Consider the following 15,781-nt stretch of genomic DNA (forward strand, 5'->3'; position numbering starts at 1 on the left):
CCCATGTGGCTCCATGTTCTCCCAATCGATTTCCTTGTGGTTAAAGTCACCCATGATCAGGAGCTTTGCCCTGCATGCATGAGCTCTTCTGGCCACCGCAGCCATGTGTGTGTGTGTGTGTGTGTGTAATGAATAGGGAGCTTTCCTACTGCACAGGATATACACCGTGGGGTGAATGCCTCAGTGTGTATATAATCTAAGAATTTGCCTTGATCCTAATTTTAAGAAAAAAAGTTTTCTTGACTGGTAGTAAATAGGTTATATGCAGCCTCAATGACCCTAGTAGAGTCGATAGACTTGAAAACCTATTAACCACCCTAACTCACTGCGACTTACTTGAGGTGGTGGAAGTCGTGGAATTGAGGAGAGAGAAGGAAGGGTAGGTGGTAGCCACTGTGGTGGATGAGGGTGCCCAGGGTGGCAAGGGTGGCCCACACCCAGAGGGTGGCTGGGTGGGCGGCCACTAACACGGGGCCCAGCATGAGAGGCACCAGGTTACACAGCACGTGTTCCACCGGGTGGGCGTATGCCGCAGTGATGGCGATAGGACTCTTCCACTGATGGTGGATCTTGTGAACGTGTGTGTACAGTAACCTCTGGTGGAACAACCTGGTGGTGATGATGATGAGTACAGTAACCAGTGAGGGAACAACCTGGTGATGATGAGTACACTAACAAGTGATGGAACAACCTGGTAATGACTACAGTAACTAGTCATGGAACAACGTGGTGATGATGAGTACAACAAATAAGCTTATTCAGGTATATATAGCCCTTGTGGCTTAGCGCTTCTTTTTTATTATAATAATAATATTCAGGTATACACAAATACAGTTACATAGATTATCACACATAGCAGCATATGTGTAGAGCACCTAGCATAACCCAAAAAAGTCAAAGTGCCTTATTTTGATTGGCGTCCTTTTAATACCTTATTATTATACTATAACGGAGATATACTAGGAATAACGTAAAGTGAGTTACTTACATTTACTTGTGTGTTTCCTAAAAAAAAATAAAAAATCTTTCTCCTCCTTTCTGTCGCTTCATTCATTAGGCTCCTTTTGGCAGTCTTCTTGAACTGGTTCATGCTATGACTGGCTTTGACATGTGCAGGCAGTCTGTTCCATTTCTTTATTGATGTGAAATAAAAGGTGTTTGAAGCCTGGCCAATGACTGTGGCTACTACAAAGTTGTGCTCTCTCCCCCTAGTACTATGATTGCTTTGGTTCCCAACCTTGACAAAATTGGCAGCAAGATATTCTGGACACTGTTCGTGAGCAATTTTATAAATTTGATTTAGCTTCATTTGTTTTACTGTCTGCAATATTCAGCATATCCAGTTGTAAATTCATCCTGGACTACATGTTCTCTTGGACCCAGGTTGGTTTAGTGCTTCCTTTCGATTATAATAATAATTGGACCCAGGTCCAGGGTGAATCTTACCATTTTGTTCTGAGTGATTTATAGTCTATCAGTTTTTTTTTTTTTTTTTTTTTTTTTTTTTTTTTTTTTTTTTTTTTTTTTTTTTTTTTTTTGGTCAAGGCAGAGTACCATGTAGAGCAAGCGTAATCTATATGACATTGTATAAGGGCTAGACAGAGTCCTGCAGCCTCAGTCGGTACACACTGTGCTTATCTGTAGAGGAATTTCATTCTGAAAGGGGATTCCCAGATATTTTACCGAGGAAAATGAAGTGATGGGTTCCCCATTACAAAAAATTATTTTTACCCTTCACAGTTTGTTTCGTTCCAAAGAGTATGGCTTCCGTTTTCCCGAGGTGTAACGATAGTTTGTTGTCTACTGACCAGTGATGGAACATCCAGGTGGTGAATACAATAACCAGTGATGGAACAACCTGGTGATGATGAGTACAGTAATCAGTGATGGAACAACCTGGTGATGAGTACAATAACCAGTGATGGAACAACCTGGTGATGACGAGTACAATAACCAGTGAAGGAACAACCTGGTGATGATTAGTACAGTAACCAATGATGGAACAACCTATTGGTGATGAGCACAGTAACCAGTGATGGAACAACCTGGTGATGATGAGTTCAATAACCAGTGATGGAACAACCTGGTGATGATGAGTACAATAACCAGTGATGGAACAACCTGGTGATGAGTACAATAACCAATGATGGAACAACCTGGTGATGATGAGTACAATAACCAGTGATGGAGCAACATGAGATTATAGTAAGATGGAATTGTAGTAACACGGTATTGTAGTAACACGGTATTGTAGTAACATGGGATTGTAGTAACACGGAATTGTAGTAACGCGAAATTGTACTAACACGGTATTGTAGTCAGGGCCGGATTAAGAAGTCTCCGGGCCCTAGGCTATTCAGATTGGCGGGGCCCCTTTGAGTTACGGGTAAGCGAAGCGACCCCTTCCATCTTGGGGGTGGGGGGGGTCGGTGTGAGCCTGTTTAAGGTCTAATTAAATACATTCTGGCTATTTAGATTATATTTAATAGGGAAAGTACATCAAGACAACCAAAACCATTTACCAACAGCCATTATAACTATCTTGTTAAATCATGCATTTTAAAGAGAATAAACTCAAGACAGCATATTATTACTAGATTAGGCTATTAAAGTAGTGACATCATGTACCTATTACATTCAGCATAACCACTACAGCACTATTATTTATTCCCTTTATAAATCACTGACCATTATTCCCTTTATAAATCACTGACCATTATTGTTATCATTGCATCATGCATAAGACTATCAAATCATATAAACTCAAGAAAGTAAAGAATTGTTTATATTCACAGGCACTTCTTAAATAAACTTTATTCTGGATTTCATATTGGTAAAATCATCAATTATATTCTGAAAATCAATATTTCTTGTTAATTCAGCTGTATAGCCCTTATGGCTTAGCGCTTCTTTTTGATTATAATAATAATAATAATCTTGTTAATTCAGACTCAATGGTCAACGAGGCTAGGTTACACAATTTGTCTTGGCTCATTGTTGAACGGAGCTGGTTTTTCACTCTTTTCAAAACAGAAAATGAACGTTCTCCTTCACAGTTAGTAGCTGGAAGTGTTAGGTAAAGGCGATACACTATGTCAACATTAGGGAAGGTTTCTGAGATACCTGCATTTCTTAAATGTTTCAAAGCAGCTGAGGGCGCACATTTTTCAGGTGGAGCTTTAATCTGATTCATATACCCAGAAAAATGAACTATTTCTTCAACAAATGTGTCCTGAACATCTGCTGAAAGGTGTTGTTGCAACTTTAATGCAGCTTCTCTCAATTCTGCATCTGGCATAGTAGTAATTTTGAACAGAAATCCAAACTTGTCATTGAGAGTCTGGTAGATTTCTTTTCTTTTCACCAATTCTGTAATCAGTGAATCCAGAATGACGAAGTATGTAGCTGTCTTACATTTCTGCCTTGGTAGCAACACAATTTCATTGTCTGGCTCTTCAAAATTGCGTTTCCTCTTCCTTGACCGCTGATTATCAGCCCGGTAACTGTAGTCTTTCACCAGCAGTTTAGCTTTCTCTTCAAACATTTCAAAAGCTTCATCATTGCGAAGTGAGCTTACAAATTCCACTAAGCCTGCGTAGAGGTTAGCACAAGTAGCCATTTCAATTTCAATTTTCTGAAGTGTCTTGTTCGTGACATTTAACCGTTCCAGTATACAGTCCCAAAGCACACAGAGTAAGGCCAATTCAAAATCTTCCAATTTTGATGCTAAGCTGGCTGCTTCGCTTCTTATAGTTGCTGTCTGGTCTTCATCCTCTGCTATTTGGATCAAAGCAGAACGTATTTCAGCAAAGCTGTCTTTCAAAGCATGTGTTGCATCATGCTGCGCTGACCGCCTTGTTGTTGATAATGATTTGATGACATCTCCATGAATGGTTGACTTGAGTATACTCCACCGATGCGTTGAAGCAGAGAAAAAATTAAAGAGTGCTTGTAAAAGTCCAAAAAATGAAACTGCAGCGACACGACACTCCGCAGCACATGACCCAACAAGATTAAGAGAATGTGCTGAGCAGGGCACATATTCAGCAAGTGGGTCGATTTGCTTGATACGGGCTTGCAATCCATTATATTTACCCGACATGTTACTTGCATTGTCGTAGCTCTGGCCACGGCAATCCATAATAGAGAGATCATGTTCAAGCAGAGTATCCAGTACTGCATTCATCATTGTTTCTCCATCATGGCCTGAAAGAGGAATGAATTTTATAAAGTGCTCTACAGGCTTACCACTGGAGTCGACAAAGCGAACAATGAATGTCAATTAATCTGTATGTGAAATATCTGGTGTTGAATCTACACTTATTGCAAAGTATTTTGCAGTTTTCACAGCTGCTATGATGTTATTGAGGACCTTCTTAGTCATCAATTCAATAAATTAATTGCATATAGTAGATGACATGTAAGATACAGTGCCTCTTCCTGCATTCCCAAGGCGTGACACATGATTTGCTAAGAATGGATCGAATTGTGCTAACAGTTCTATGATCCCTAGGAAATTGCCATTGTTTTCCGAACCAAAAACCTCATTTTCTCCACGGAAAGCAAGTCCTCTTAGAGCTAAGAATTTTACAACAGCAACAACTCTTTCTAGAACTTTTCTCCAATAAGTGCGCTCTTTTTCAGTTTGATTTTCCAAATGAGAATCCAATAAGCCTTTTTTCTGTGCACGAAATACATTGGCTAAAATGCAGCTCCTGTGAGTGGTGCTGTTTTCATGTTCCTCGAAACGCTTGGAATTTTTCCAGTCATTGAACTCCTGTGTGAAGGTATTTTCTTTGGTAGAAAATAGCTTGCATGCTGAACAGTACACTTTTCCTGAGCTTTCAGAGTATACCATCCATGATCTTTTCACAGTTTCTGAATTTGCAAGCTTCCTATAAAACATAGATGACTTTAAACAACGACGACTTCCATCATTATAAATCCTTGCTGATTTCCTAAAGTCAATGTTCAGAGTTTGACTGAAGTTTTCTGCAATGAAAGCATTACGTAGAGAATCTGGGATTACATTTGGCCATGAGGCAGGATCTTTTAAGACAAATCCTGTGGATGAAATGTCCGTTGAGACATTGAGAGGAGACACAAAAGAAGTAGATGTTGGCTGAGAAATAATGGAGGGAGGGCTTCCTGTATGATCTGACGTATCTGTAGATTCAACTGTACTGGTAACATCAGAAACTGTTTTCGTGAGCATGTCTGTGATCTTTCTGCAGCTTCCTACATCTTTCTTTTTCTGTTCTTCTTCTTGAATTTTCTTCTTTCTTTTCTGTGACCCACTCGCATAAGAACGTCCAACATCACGTTCACGAGATGCCATAATGAGGATGTATCACTGTCTGTAATCATGCAAATACAAATTTTTCATTATCAATTATTATTAATTTTTTAATTATTATTATTTTTTTTTCTGTCAATTGGGGAGATATGGCCCTTGTAGCCCCCTTTCCTCTGGCTGCGCATCTAAAAATTCAAAACGTTACCAGAAAGGAGTCATATACAGAACTTTTACCATAGATTAGGTTAGTGATTTGGGCTACGAATATTTTACTAATTCATCCTCCTTGATCTCCAATTTACTTAAACAGAAATCATACTGAGTCCAAGAACAATGCACAATGGTATTTATATTACCATTTTCATAACTAAACTAATCATTATGTTTTGCATGATATATGGCCTACCACCATAGATAAGGACATGAGAATTAAAGAATGCAGGGACAATTTTCAGTTTCACCCAACCAACGATTTTCTGATGTGGCTTATGTGTTTCTGGGGAAATATGTAGTAAATTAATTGATGTTCTACATCACTTCCGTCGCAACTTGAAAACTAAGCATTTGCGATGGAAGTGATGTAGAACATCAATCAATTGAGATCTGTTATTGAAATGATAAAGACTTAAAGACAGGACAAAGTGCTTTTAAAACCTACAAACGGAAGTCAGTTTGCGTTTTTAGGTTTTTCTTTATAGTATTTTTTACCAAAAATGCGTCTTTACTGGTCCATGCGTCTTTACTGGTCAAGTAACCCTATCAGGTACCTCCCTTAACATTTAGAGGCGAAAACAAACATTTATCCATACACATCAATGTCTATCAACAACACTTCAGTTAATTTGTCACAGTACAAGTCTAGATAACGTGTAATTACTACAGAAAATTGGAGAAGAATCTCCCATACTCACTCATTAGCGGGAAAACACAGCTGTTCTGATGTAAACAAAGGCGTGTTGAGTGTTGCCATCTATGGTTAGGTTTATTTATTTTTATTTTATTTTATTTCATTATTTATTTTTGTTTTGATTAATTTTTAAAAATCAATTTTACTCTCCAAACACTTGAACTTTTTAGGTAGGGACCCCTTTGCACTTGCACCATGTGCGCAGTCTTGGATGAGCCCCTGAACCCCTTGGACTGCGGGGCCCCAAATGCGCGGGGCCCTAGGCAAATGCCTCGTTTGCCTATGCGGTAATCTGGCCCTGATTGTAGTAACGTGGTATTGTAGTAACACGGTATTGTATTAACACGGTATTGTAGTAACAAGGACTTGTAGTAACACGGTATTGTAGTAACATGGAATTGTAGTAACACGGAATTGTAGCAACATGAATTGTTGTAACACGGAATTGGTGATGATGAGTACAGTAACCAATGATGGAACAACCTGGTGATGAGTACAATAACCAGTGATGGAGCAACATGGGATTGTAGTAAGATGGAATTGTAGTAACACGGTATTGTAGTAACGCGGAATTGTACTAACATGGTATTGTAGTAACATGGGATTGTAGTAATACGGAATTGTAGTAACGCGGAATTGTACTAACATGGTATTGTAGTAACGTGGTATTATAGTAACACGGTATTGCATTAACACGGTATTGTAGTAACAAGGAATTGTAGTAACACGGTATTGTAGTAACACGGAACTGTAGTAACACGGAATTGTAGCAACACGAATTGTAATAACACGGAATTGGTGATGATGAGTACAATAACCAATGATGGAACAACCTGGTGATGATGAGTACAATAACCAGTGATGTAACAACCTGGTGATGATGAGTACAATAACCAGTGATGGAACAACCTGGTGATGAGTACGATAACCAGTGATGGAATAACCTGGTGATGATGAGTAGAGTAACCAATGATGTAACAACCTGGTGATGATGAGTACAGTAACCAATGATGGAACAACCTGGTGATGATGAGTACAGTAACCAATGATGGAACAACCTGGTGATGATGAGTACAGTAACCAATGATGGAACAACCTGGTGATGATGAGTACAGTAACCAATGATGGAACAACCTGGTGATGATGAGTACAGTAACCAATGATGGAACAACCTGGTGATGATGAGTACAGTAACCAATGATGGAACAACCTGGTGATGATGAGTACAGTAACCAATGATGGAACAACCTGGTGATGATGAGTACAGTAACCAATGATGGAACAACCTAGTGATGATGAGTACAGTAACCAATGATGGAACAACCTGGTGATGATGAGTACAGTAACCAATGATGGAACAACCTGGTGATGATGAGTACAGTAACCAATGATGGAACAACCTGGTGATGATGAGTACAGTAACCAATGATGGAACAACCTGGTGATGATGAGTACTGTAACTAATGATGGAACATGTAGTAACATGGGATTGTAGTAACGCGGAATTGTAGTAACACGGAATTATAGTAACACGGAATTGTAGTAACACGGTATTGTAGTAACACGGAATTGTAGCAACATGAATTGTAGTAACACGGAATTGGTGATGATGAGTACAATAACCAATGGTGGAACAACCTGATGATGATGAGTACAATAACCAGTGATGGAACAACCTGGTGATGAGTACGATAACCAGTGATGGAATAACACGGAATTGTAGTAACACGGAATTGTAGTAACACGGAATTGTAGTAACACGGAATTGTAGTAACACGGAATTGTAGTAACACGGTATTGTAGTAACACGGAATTTTAGTAACATTGGATTGTAGTAACACGAAATTGTAGTAACACGAAATTGTAGTAACCCGGAATTGTAGTAACATGGAATTGTTTTAAGACGGTATTGTATTAACACGGTATTGTAGTAACATGGATTGTAGTAATATGGAATTGTAGTAACACGGATTTGTAGTAATATGGAATTGTAATAGCACGGAATTGTAGTAACATGGGATTTTAGTAACCTGGAATTGTAGTAACATGGAATCGTAGTAACATGGAATCGTAATAACATGAATGCAAACAAATCACAGAACGGATGGGGTCTGAACCCCTGGTGAGTCCTAAAAATCACTGGCCAGTGCATTTTAAGACTCACTTGGCCACGGGTTCAGACTCCACCTGTTCCGTAATTGGTAATCACCTGTGTAAGTAGTAGAAGGCGACCTCCTCCAGTAGGATGCAGACGAGGAGGTGGGCCAGAACACGGTGAAGGGGAGGCAGGTGTGGGCAGATCAGCGGGGCACCTCGTAGCACCAGGACCTGGTAGCTCACCATCATGAAAGGCACTGCCGTGACCACCAGGTTAAAATTCACCAGCAGGATACACTGCCAACCAGACTACAAGTTACTCTCCCTTCTACCGTTCTCTGTAACACCCTTACCGGTCTGCATAATAAACAGTTCATTCCCGTATGGTCCCATACAAAAATTAGCTACTCTTCAGACGTTAAATATAATGGGAAATTGTTGAGTGGAAAAAAGTAGAGAACGTTTTGCTCCGTTCGGATCGTTAATTCTCACCCTCACTTTGCTTCTGTTACATAAAATAATTGGTAAATGATGGAACTGTAATCTATGAAATGATTCAATGTTTTCAGTGCTCATGGTACAATATTTGACTTATTTATTGTTTAACATATTGCATTAAGTAGATAAGTATATGATAAAATTAATACATTCGATTCCGTAATATCTAAAAATATATAACTATACCCAGTATAGATGGGGTTGTAAGAGAAGTAAATGCGAGGGTCTTGGCAAGAGGCGTGGAGTTAAAAGATAAAGAATCACACATAAAGTGGGAGTTGTCACAGTTGCTCTTTGCTGATGACACTGTGCTCTTGGGAGATTCTGAAGAGAAGTTGCAGAGATTGGTGGATGAATTTGGTAGGGTATGCAAAAGAAGAAAATTAAAAGTGAATACAGGAAAGAGTAAGGTTATGAGGATAACAAAAAGATTAGGTGATGAAAGATTGGATATAAGATTTGAGGGAGAGAGTATGGAGGAGGTGAATGTATTCAGATATTTGGGAGTGGACGTGTCAGCGGATGGGTCTATGAAAGATGAGGTGAATCATAGAATTGATGAGGGGAAGAGGGTGAGCGGTGCACTTAGGAGTCTGTGGAGGGGAATGTATGAGAGTATAGTTTTACCAACGCTCTTATATGGGTGTGAAGCACGGATGAATGTTGCAGCGAGGAGAAGGCTGGAGGCAGTGGAGAGGTCATGTCTGAGGGTAATGTGTGGTGTGAATATAATGCAGAGAATTCGTAGTTTGGAAGTAAGGAGGAGGTGCGGGATTACGAAAACTGTTGTCCAGAGGGCTGAGGAAGGGTTGTTGAGGTGGTTCGGACATGTAGAGAGAATGGAGCAAAACAGAATGACTTCAAGAGTGTATCAGTCTGTAGTGGAAGGAAGGCGGGGTAGGGGTCGGCCTAGGAAAGGTTGGAGGGAGGGGGTAAAGGAGGTTTTGTGTGCGAGGGGCTTGGACTTCCAGCAGGCATGCGTGAGCGTGTTTGATAGGAGTGAATGGAGACAAATGGTTTTTAATACTTGACGTGCTGTTGGAGTGTGAGCAAAGTAACATTTATGAAGGGATTCAGGGAAACCGGCAGGCCGGACTTGAGTCCTGGAGATGGGAAGTACAGTGCCTGCACTCTGAAGGAGGGGTGTTAATGTTGCAGTTTAAAAACTGTAGTGTAAAGTACCCTTCTGGCAAGACAGTGACGGAGTGACTGATGGTGAAAGTTTTTCTTTTTCGGGTCACCCTGCCTTGGTGGGAATCGGCCAGTGTGTTAATAATAAAAAAATAAAATCCCAGTAGGTTCAGTTGAAGACTTTTTTTTTGGGGGGGGGGAAACTCTATCGTCGGATGATTATGGAGTACCCGGAACACCAACCATCATGGAGGCAAAAAAAAAAAAAAATCTCATTTGCAAATTGACAGTGGTCCATGAGGCACCGATACGTCGTTCGAAGTTTCCTGTCCAAAATGTTCTTCGCAGATTAAGGATCGGTGCGTGCGCGCGCGCACACGCACACACACACACACACACACACACACACACACACACACACACACACACACACACACACACACACACACACACACACACATATTAATCTAAACTACCTGTCTGTAGGTGCTCCTTCCTCTCTGTGTGACTTGTAGTGTGTAACTGACTGTGGAACACATTCTGATTTTGCTCATGACTTTTGCTGGCACTGTTTTTTATAATTACCAGGGACCAAGGTGCCTGCACACACTAAACATACCTTTAAAGTGAATCAATTAACACTGAAAATATAATAGTATTAATTTCTTTTAAGTGTATTTTTTTTATCAACATTTTATTTGTTGTTGTTGTTAGTTTTACTTAAGGTGTTCTTAAGAGCGTGTTTATCTCTTGATGCCACAGCCATGGTCAAAGTGCTCTTCTGTTGTCTCAAGTTGCTTTCCTTCTCCAGGGTCGGTATTGTGAATACAGTGTATGTCATGCAGGAAAATTGCAGTGAGAAGGAGCTGGGTGGAGCGTGATGCTTGCTTCAGTATGTGTTTTCCATGTTGTAGGAAGATATATAGTGTTACACACGTACGCCATCTTTGGGGCTGTTGGCCAGTATATTTTGTGTCCGAGCGAAACAACAAGAAAATAATGGCTATTTCAACGGCATAGTCACGTTCCTAGGCTTATTTATTTAGATTTTAGTATATGCCTAAAAATATGGGTGTTACTAGAGAAAATCATTATTATTATTATTGCTACTACTACTACTAGTAATGGACATTTGTGTAAGCCTGTCAAATGATTGTGAAACTGAAACCTGTTTTTTTTTTTTTACACTCGGGCAGGGTTGCTAATCTTTTCTTTCTGTCTTGTGAGCAGGTAAGATGACAGGTAAATCTTACAGGCATCTACCTATGTTTACTTTCCTATGGCCTTCTTAAAAGTTAAATAATTCTGTAATATATTCTTTCCGACCAAGGAAGTCTGGTCTGAGACCGGGCCGTGGGGAAGACAGTCTCCAGAACCACTAACTGCTAACTGAAGTTACCTTATGCAGGTGCACAGAATCCACCTCCTCCACCCAGAGAATAACATGTTAGATGAGTCTACACTTATTACATATTTGCGAACTATGTCATACCTGTGTAGGACCAAGTTTTACTAACAAGTAACAGGAGAGCTAATTAAGGTCACCTTTTCGCGGATGTATTGCATTATATATATATATATATATATATATATATATATATATATATATATATATATATATATATATATATATATATATATATATATGTGTGTGTGTGTGTGTGTGTGTGTGTGTGTGTGTGTGTGTGTGTGTATCGGTGTATTAAACATTACCATAATTTATATGACAGACTGATCAAGATCAGAGATTATATTCACTAGTTAGGCATATAAGGAGCCTCTGTGTTTACCTTGAACAGGGCCCATGGAGGCACTGGTTGGTTGGTACCAGGCTGAACCTTGTAACGCTGGACGCACCTTGGTCGCCCGCTCATGTCCATAATGGTGTACACACAACCCGCCATCCAGTACACTGAGAATCCCAGTACTGTCGTCCCTGCAACACCCGGTACTGTGTACTTTTACCAACACCCAGTACATTGTTCCTCAACACCCAGCACATTGTTTATACATTACCCGAAACTGTTTACTCTTACCAATGCTAAATACATAGTTCCTGCATAATGTAGCTTGGGATATAAGGTCTACATAGATTGGAGAAAGAAAAGAAATTGGAAGCGAACCTCACACCAGACAACAGCGGTGCATATTATTATTATTAGTAGTAGTGGTGGTAGTAATAGTAGTAGTAGTAGTAATAATAATAATAATAATAATAGAAGTAGCATCATGTATGTAACCATAGTCAGGAATGTCTTAGATTTGGGAGCCCCTCAATTTCCACTCCGTTGCAACCAGACTTTGTAGCTAATACAAGGAAAGGCTGATATGCGGTTAATGTGAGAAAAGTGAATAGGATGTATTATGTTTACGTTACTCAAATGTGCAGCTCCCTATTCGCTCTTTTTGTCAGACACAAGCTTAGAGGACTTGAAAAGTTGCACAACGAAGGAATAAGAATCGGTCTAGGATATCCACTTACTGCTAAAATGCTAAATGTGCGAAAAGAACTTGATCTCCCAAGCATCAGAGATTGTCACTGAAACAAATGTACATCTAAAGAAAAAAATAAAAACCGTTGCAAAGGGCCAACGTCTCTTTCTCATTTGTAGTCCCCTCCCCTTCCCCCCATTTTTTTAGTTTATAGAAGAGGAGAGGATGACACTGATGATCTGTCGAGGACCTACCGTAGACGATGACGTTGAAAGGGTCGTTGTCGCAGGCTACTAGTACCCTGTCCCACTGTTCCTGGCAGAACCTGCCGCACGCAACCCACCCTTGTAGCATCACCAGGCTGAAACAACCACACATTATTTTGTGGAAATGACTCAGATACAAAGAAAGCTCTGATTATGACGATGTTTCACTCTGTTTAAAGCTCTTCTCAGAACGAAACATTGTCACAATAAAAGCTTGTTCTACAACCTTTGTCTTGTCTTCAGTACTATAGGTAACAAGCTGCTGTACTCACAGTGAAATACTTAGCGAAATCCACATCTCCCCAATGAAGTCTTCAACTCTAATAGATTTCAGTACTTTTTAACTCATTCTGTGTGATCATCTTGTATGATGGGTGTTAGGTAAACTTAGTAGTCCTTGCTCTAGCCTTGAAAAAATATCGTAGAAATTAGGTTAGCCGCACAAAGAAGTGTAACTAATTTTGATACTGAAAAAAAAAACCATCATACTTCTTTCAAATTTGTATTTTTATCTAAAAGCTTGAACGAAGCTTTCACATGCATTCAGGCCATGTCATTAATATATGTATATATATATATATATATATATATATATATATATATATATATATATATATATATATATATATATATATATATATATATATATATATATATATATATATATATATATATATTACAACAGAGCCACAAGGGGTTTGGATAACAGCTCCAAGCTGCTATCCAACCCCTGAGGTGAAATATCCAGGAGTCAACTACCTAGGTGCAGTCGGCATAGCTGACTGACTCCCGGATTTTCCACTTCAGTTTTCCTTTTCTTCCCATTTCAAGCTCCTGACGAAGCACTGGGGAGAGTCCGGAGGACCTTGAGCCGCTATCCAACTCCCTTTCCCATTCCATCTTGTTGTTCTCTTGTGATTTACTTGATAGCTGGTATGCAATTTGCTGTCAAGCATAACTGCTTGTAAAAATCACCCTACGAAAACAAAAGTCTCGGCAGGTGATACAACTTCCCCAAGAGACAACACAATAAGTGTCAGGGGCCCAAGATTGCTCAACTGCCTCCCAACATACAACAAACACCTGGCTGTCTTCAAGAGCGAAATGGACAGGCACATAAAGTCAGTACCTGACCAACCAGGCTTTGGTTTGTATGTTGGTTTGCATGCGACCAACAGTAACAGCCTGATTGATCAGACCCTGATTCACCTCGAGGCCTAGTCATGGACCGGTCCGCGGGGGCGTTGACCCCCGGAACACCCTCCAGGTATACTTCAGATGGAGGCTAAGCGCCAGCTCCTAAGCCTCAACCTTATGCAAGGCATTTGAAGGGAAGTGCTTCAAGAAATTGGATCTAATTTACACTTTCCAAACTCAAACCTGATTGCCTCCCATTCTCCTTTTTCCAGGTGCGCATGACCCGTGCGGTTCTAAGGCTTATGTATATAATAATTTTTGTGGTTGCAAATTCTTTAAGGGGGCGATAACCGGTGAAGGGCTGTGATCCGAGGAATTTGAGTTACTCTCTCCTTGCTTGGATCAAACTTGATTAACTTCCATTTCTCAGGCGCTATGACCCCTACGGATTCGGAGCTTCCTAATGAATCCATTTCAGATATTGTAAAAAAAATGGTGATAGTGGTAAGTGCAGTGGTCACCATCAATACTTCAAGCCCCTAACAAACTGCTATATTTTGTATACATAAATTCACGGAAAGCACTTTTATTCAGTAAAATGGTTTGGCTGTGAAGACAAAAAGTGACCAGGTGGAAACACGTTATCTTTTTTGAGATATAATATGTTTCTGCCTGGTCTGATGCCTTGGTCCACGTTGTGTATGCTGATGATTCTCTTCAACCAACTGGTGTGGCCGGTAGTGTTGTTGTTATACAGTTATAGTTCCTGTATAGAACCTGGAGCACGCATGAACACTTTTCAAATTCAAATTCAAAGTTTATTCTCTATAAGGATTACAATGCTGAGTTTACAGAATTTGGTTATTGTGTGGTTTACATGTAGTTAAATAATGATTACAGAGTGTACCACTAGAACGCCTAGCATGGCTAGGCATTTCGGGCAGACTTAGTTTAATTCTTAATTTTAAAATATTACAAATTATGAGGTAAGTTGGTATTATGGCTAAGTGACTAAATACTAGTTTGTGAGTTTAGCAATGTGAATGCTTTTGTTTTGGCACAGTACATAGTTTCGGTATTGGAGTATCACAGGATTCATTATTTTAACTGCAAACTCATCTGTTTACTGTACTCTTGACACTCTGTCTCTGTATCCGAAGATGACACATTAACTGTGATTCCCATAGTCCATAAGTATCTGAACCCCTTAAGATTCCTTGACGCAGAGGAGAGGCTCTTGGTCAAGGAATTAGACCTGGTGTTTCTCTCCCAATTTGTGGGATCGAACCCGATGCCTCCCATTCCCTCCAGGCACTGTATGACCCTTGCAGTCTTAGCGCTTCCCCCTAAACAACAACACTGCGTCAACTGCGATATGCTCATGCCAGACACAGGAGTGACAGAACTGTAATAAACAGTGGAGTTATAGTACAATTTTGGTGGATTCCCTTTCGCACTGGACCCGGTCACGGGGCACCGTGACCGGGTCCATGAATATTATTTGAGCAATAATATTCATGGTTACATAATGCAATTCTAAAGTTTGGGTGATGCCAGCAGTTACAACTCCTGAACAATATCCACACACCGTACACTACATATTTACTATAGTAATACGAACAAAACCAAAATAAACCGCTAAATACCTTTTACAAGGTGTCAGAGGAAAGATTTAAGAAGACAACCAGGTAGTGTATTATGCAGGGAAAACGCGACACCTCCGATGCCAGTGCTGTACTGGCTGGCACTGGCACCTGTGGCCCTTATCATTCATCACACCTGCTTTCTATGAACATGTTGATAATCCACCATAAATGATAAATAAAACTTAAAACAATTATAAATTCATTTCTAATAATAATAATATTGTACATAATATTGTACATACGACAAAACCTCTAGTATGTCTGTATGTTTGTAATGTCATGGACAGCCAAACATAGCGTTGCTAATGGATATGAACCCAGCTGTTATCTTAGTTAATCTTGAGTGTATCACTTAGATGGCCTCGCCCAG

General features: G+C 39.8%; 1 protein-coding gene across 3 annotated transcripts; it reads right to left on the reverse strand.

Annotated features, from left to right (window-relative positions):
• Positions 1-619: 619 nt before the first annotated feature.
• Positions 620-15,533, reverse strand: LOC128686827 (zinc finger MYM-type protein 1). Of its 3 annotated transcripts, none has more exons than XM_070082328.1 (5): positions 15,412-15,533; positions 12,617-12,723; positions 11,720-11,865; positions 8,413-8,597; positions 620-4,206 (listed from the first exon to the last, which is right to left on the reverse strand). In XM_070082328.1, exon 5 carries the CDS (start codon positions 4,187-4,189, stop codon positions 2,918-2,920), a length of 1,272 nt encoding a protein of 423 aa, XP_069938429.1. In that variant the 5' UTR covers positions 4,190-4,206; positions 8,413-8,597; positions 11,720-11,865; positions 12,617-12,723; positions 15,412-15,533; the 3' UTR covers positions 620-2,917. The 3 variants fall into 3 exon arrangements, 2 of the variants coding, with proteins under 2 accessions (XP_069938429.1, XP_069938430.1); XR_011391671.1 differs by lacking the exon at positions 620-4,206 and adding an exon at positions 4,976-5,357; XM_070082329.1 differs by lacking the exon at positions 11,720-11,865.
• Between the last annotated feature and the right edge of the window lie 248 nt (positions 15,534-15,781).

This window comes from Cherax quadricarinatus, chromosome 7 (genome assembly GCF_038502225.1).
Source record: "Cherax quadricarinatus isolate ZL_2023a chromosome 7, ASM3850222v1, whole genome shotgun sequence".
Classification (NCBI taxonomy): Eukaryota; Metazoa; Arthropoda; class Malacostraca; order Decapoda; family Parastacidae; genus Cherax; species Cherax quadricarinatus.

Bases quoted from the DNA above. Each gene is read 5' to 3' on its own strand.
- LOC128686827 (XM_070082329.1), bottom strand. From the start codon at position 4,189: ATGATGAATGCAGTACTGGATACTCTGCTTGAACATGATCTCTCTATT.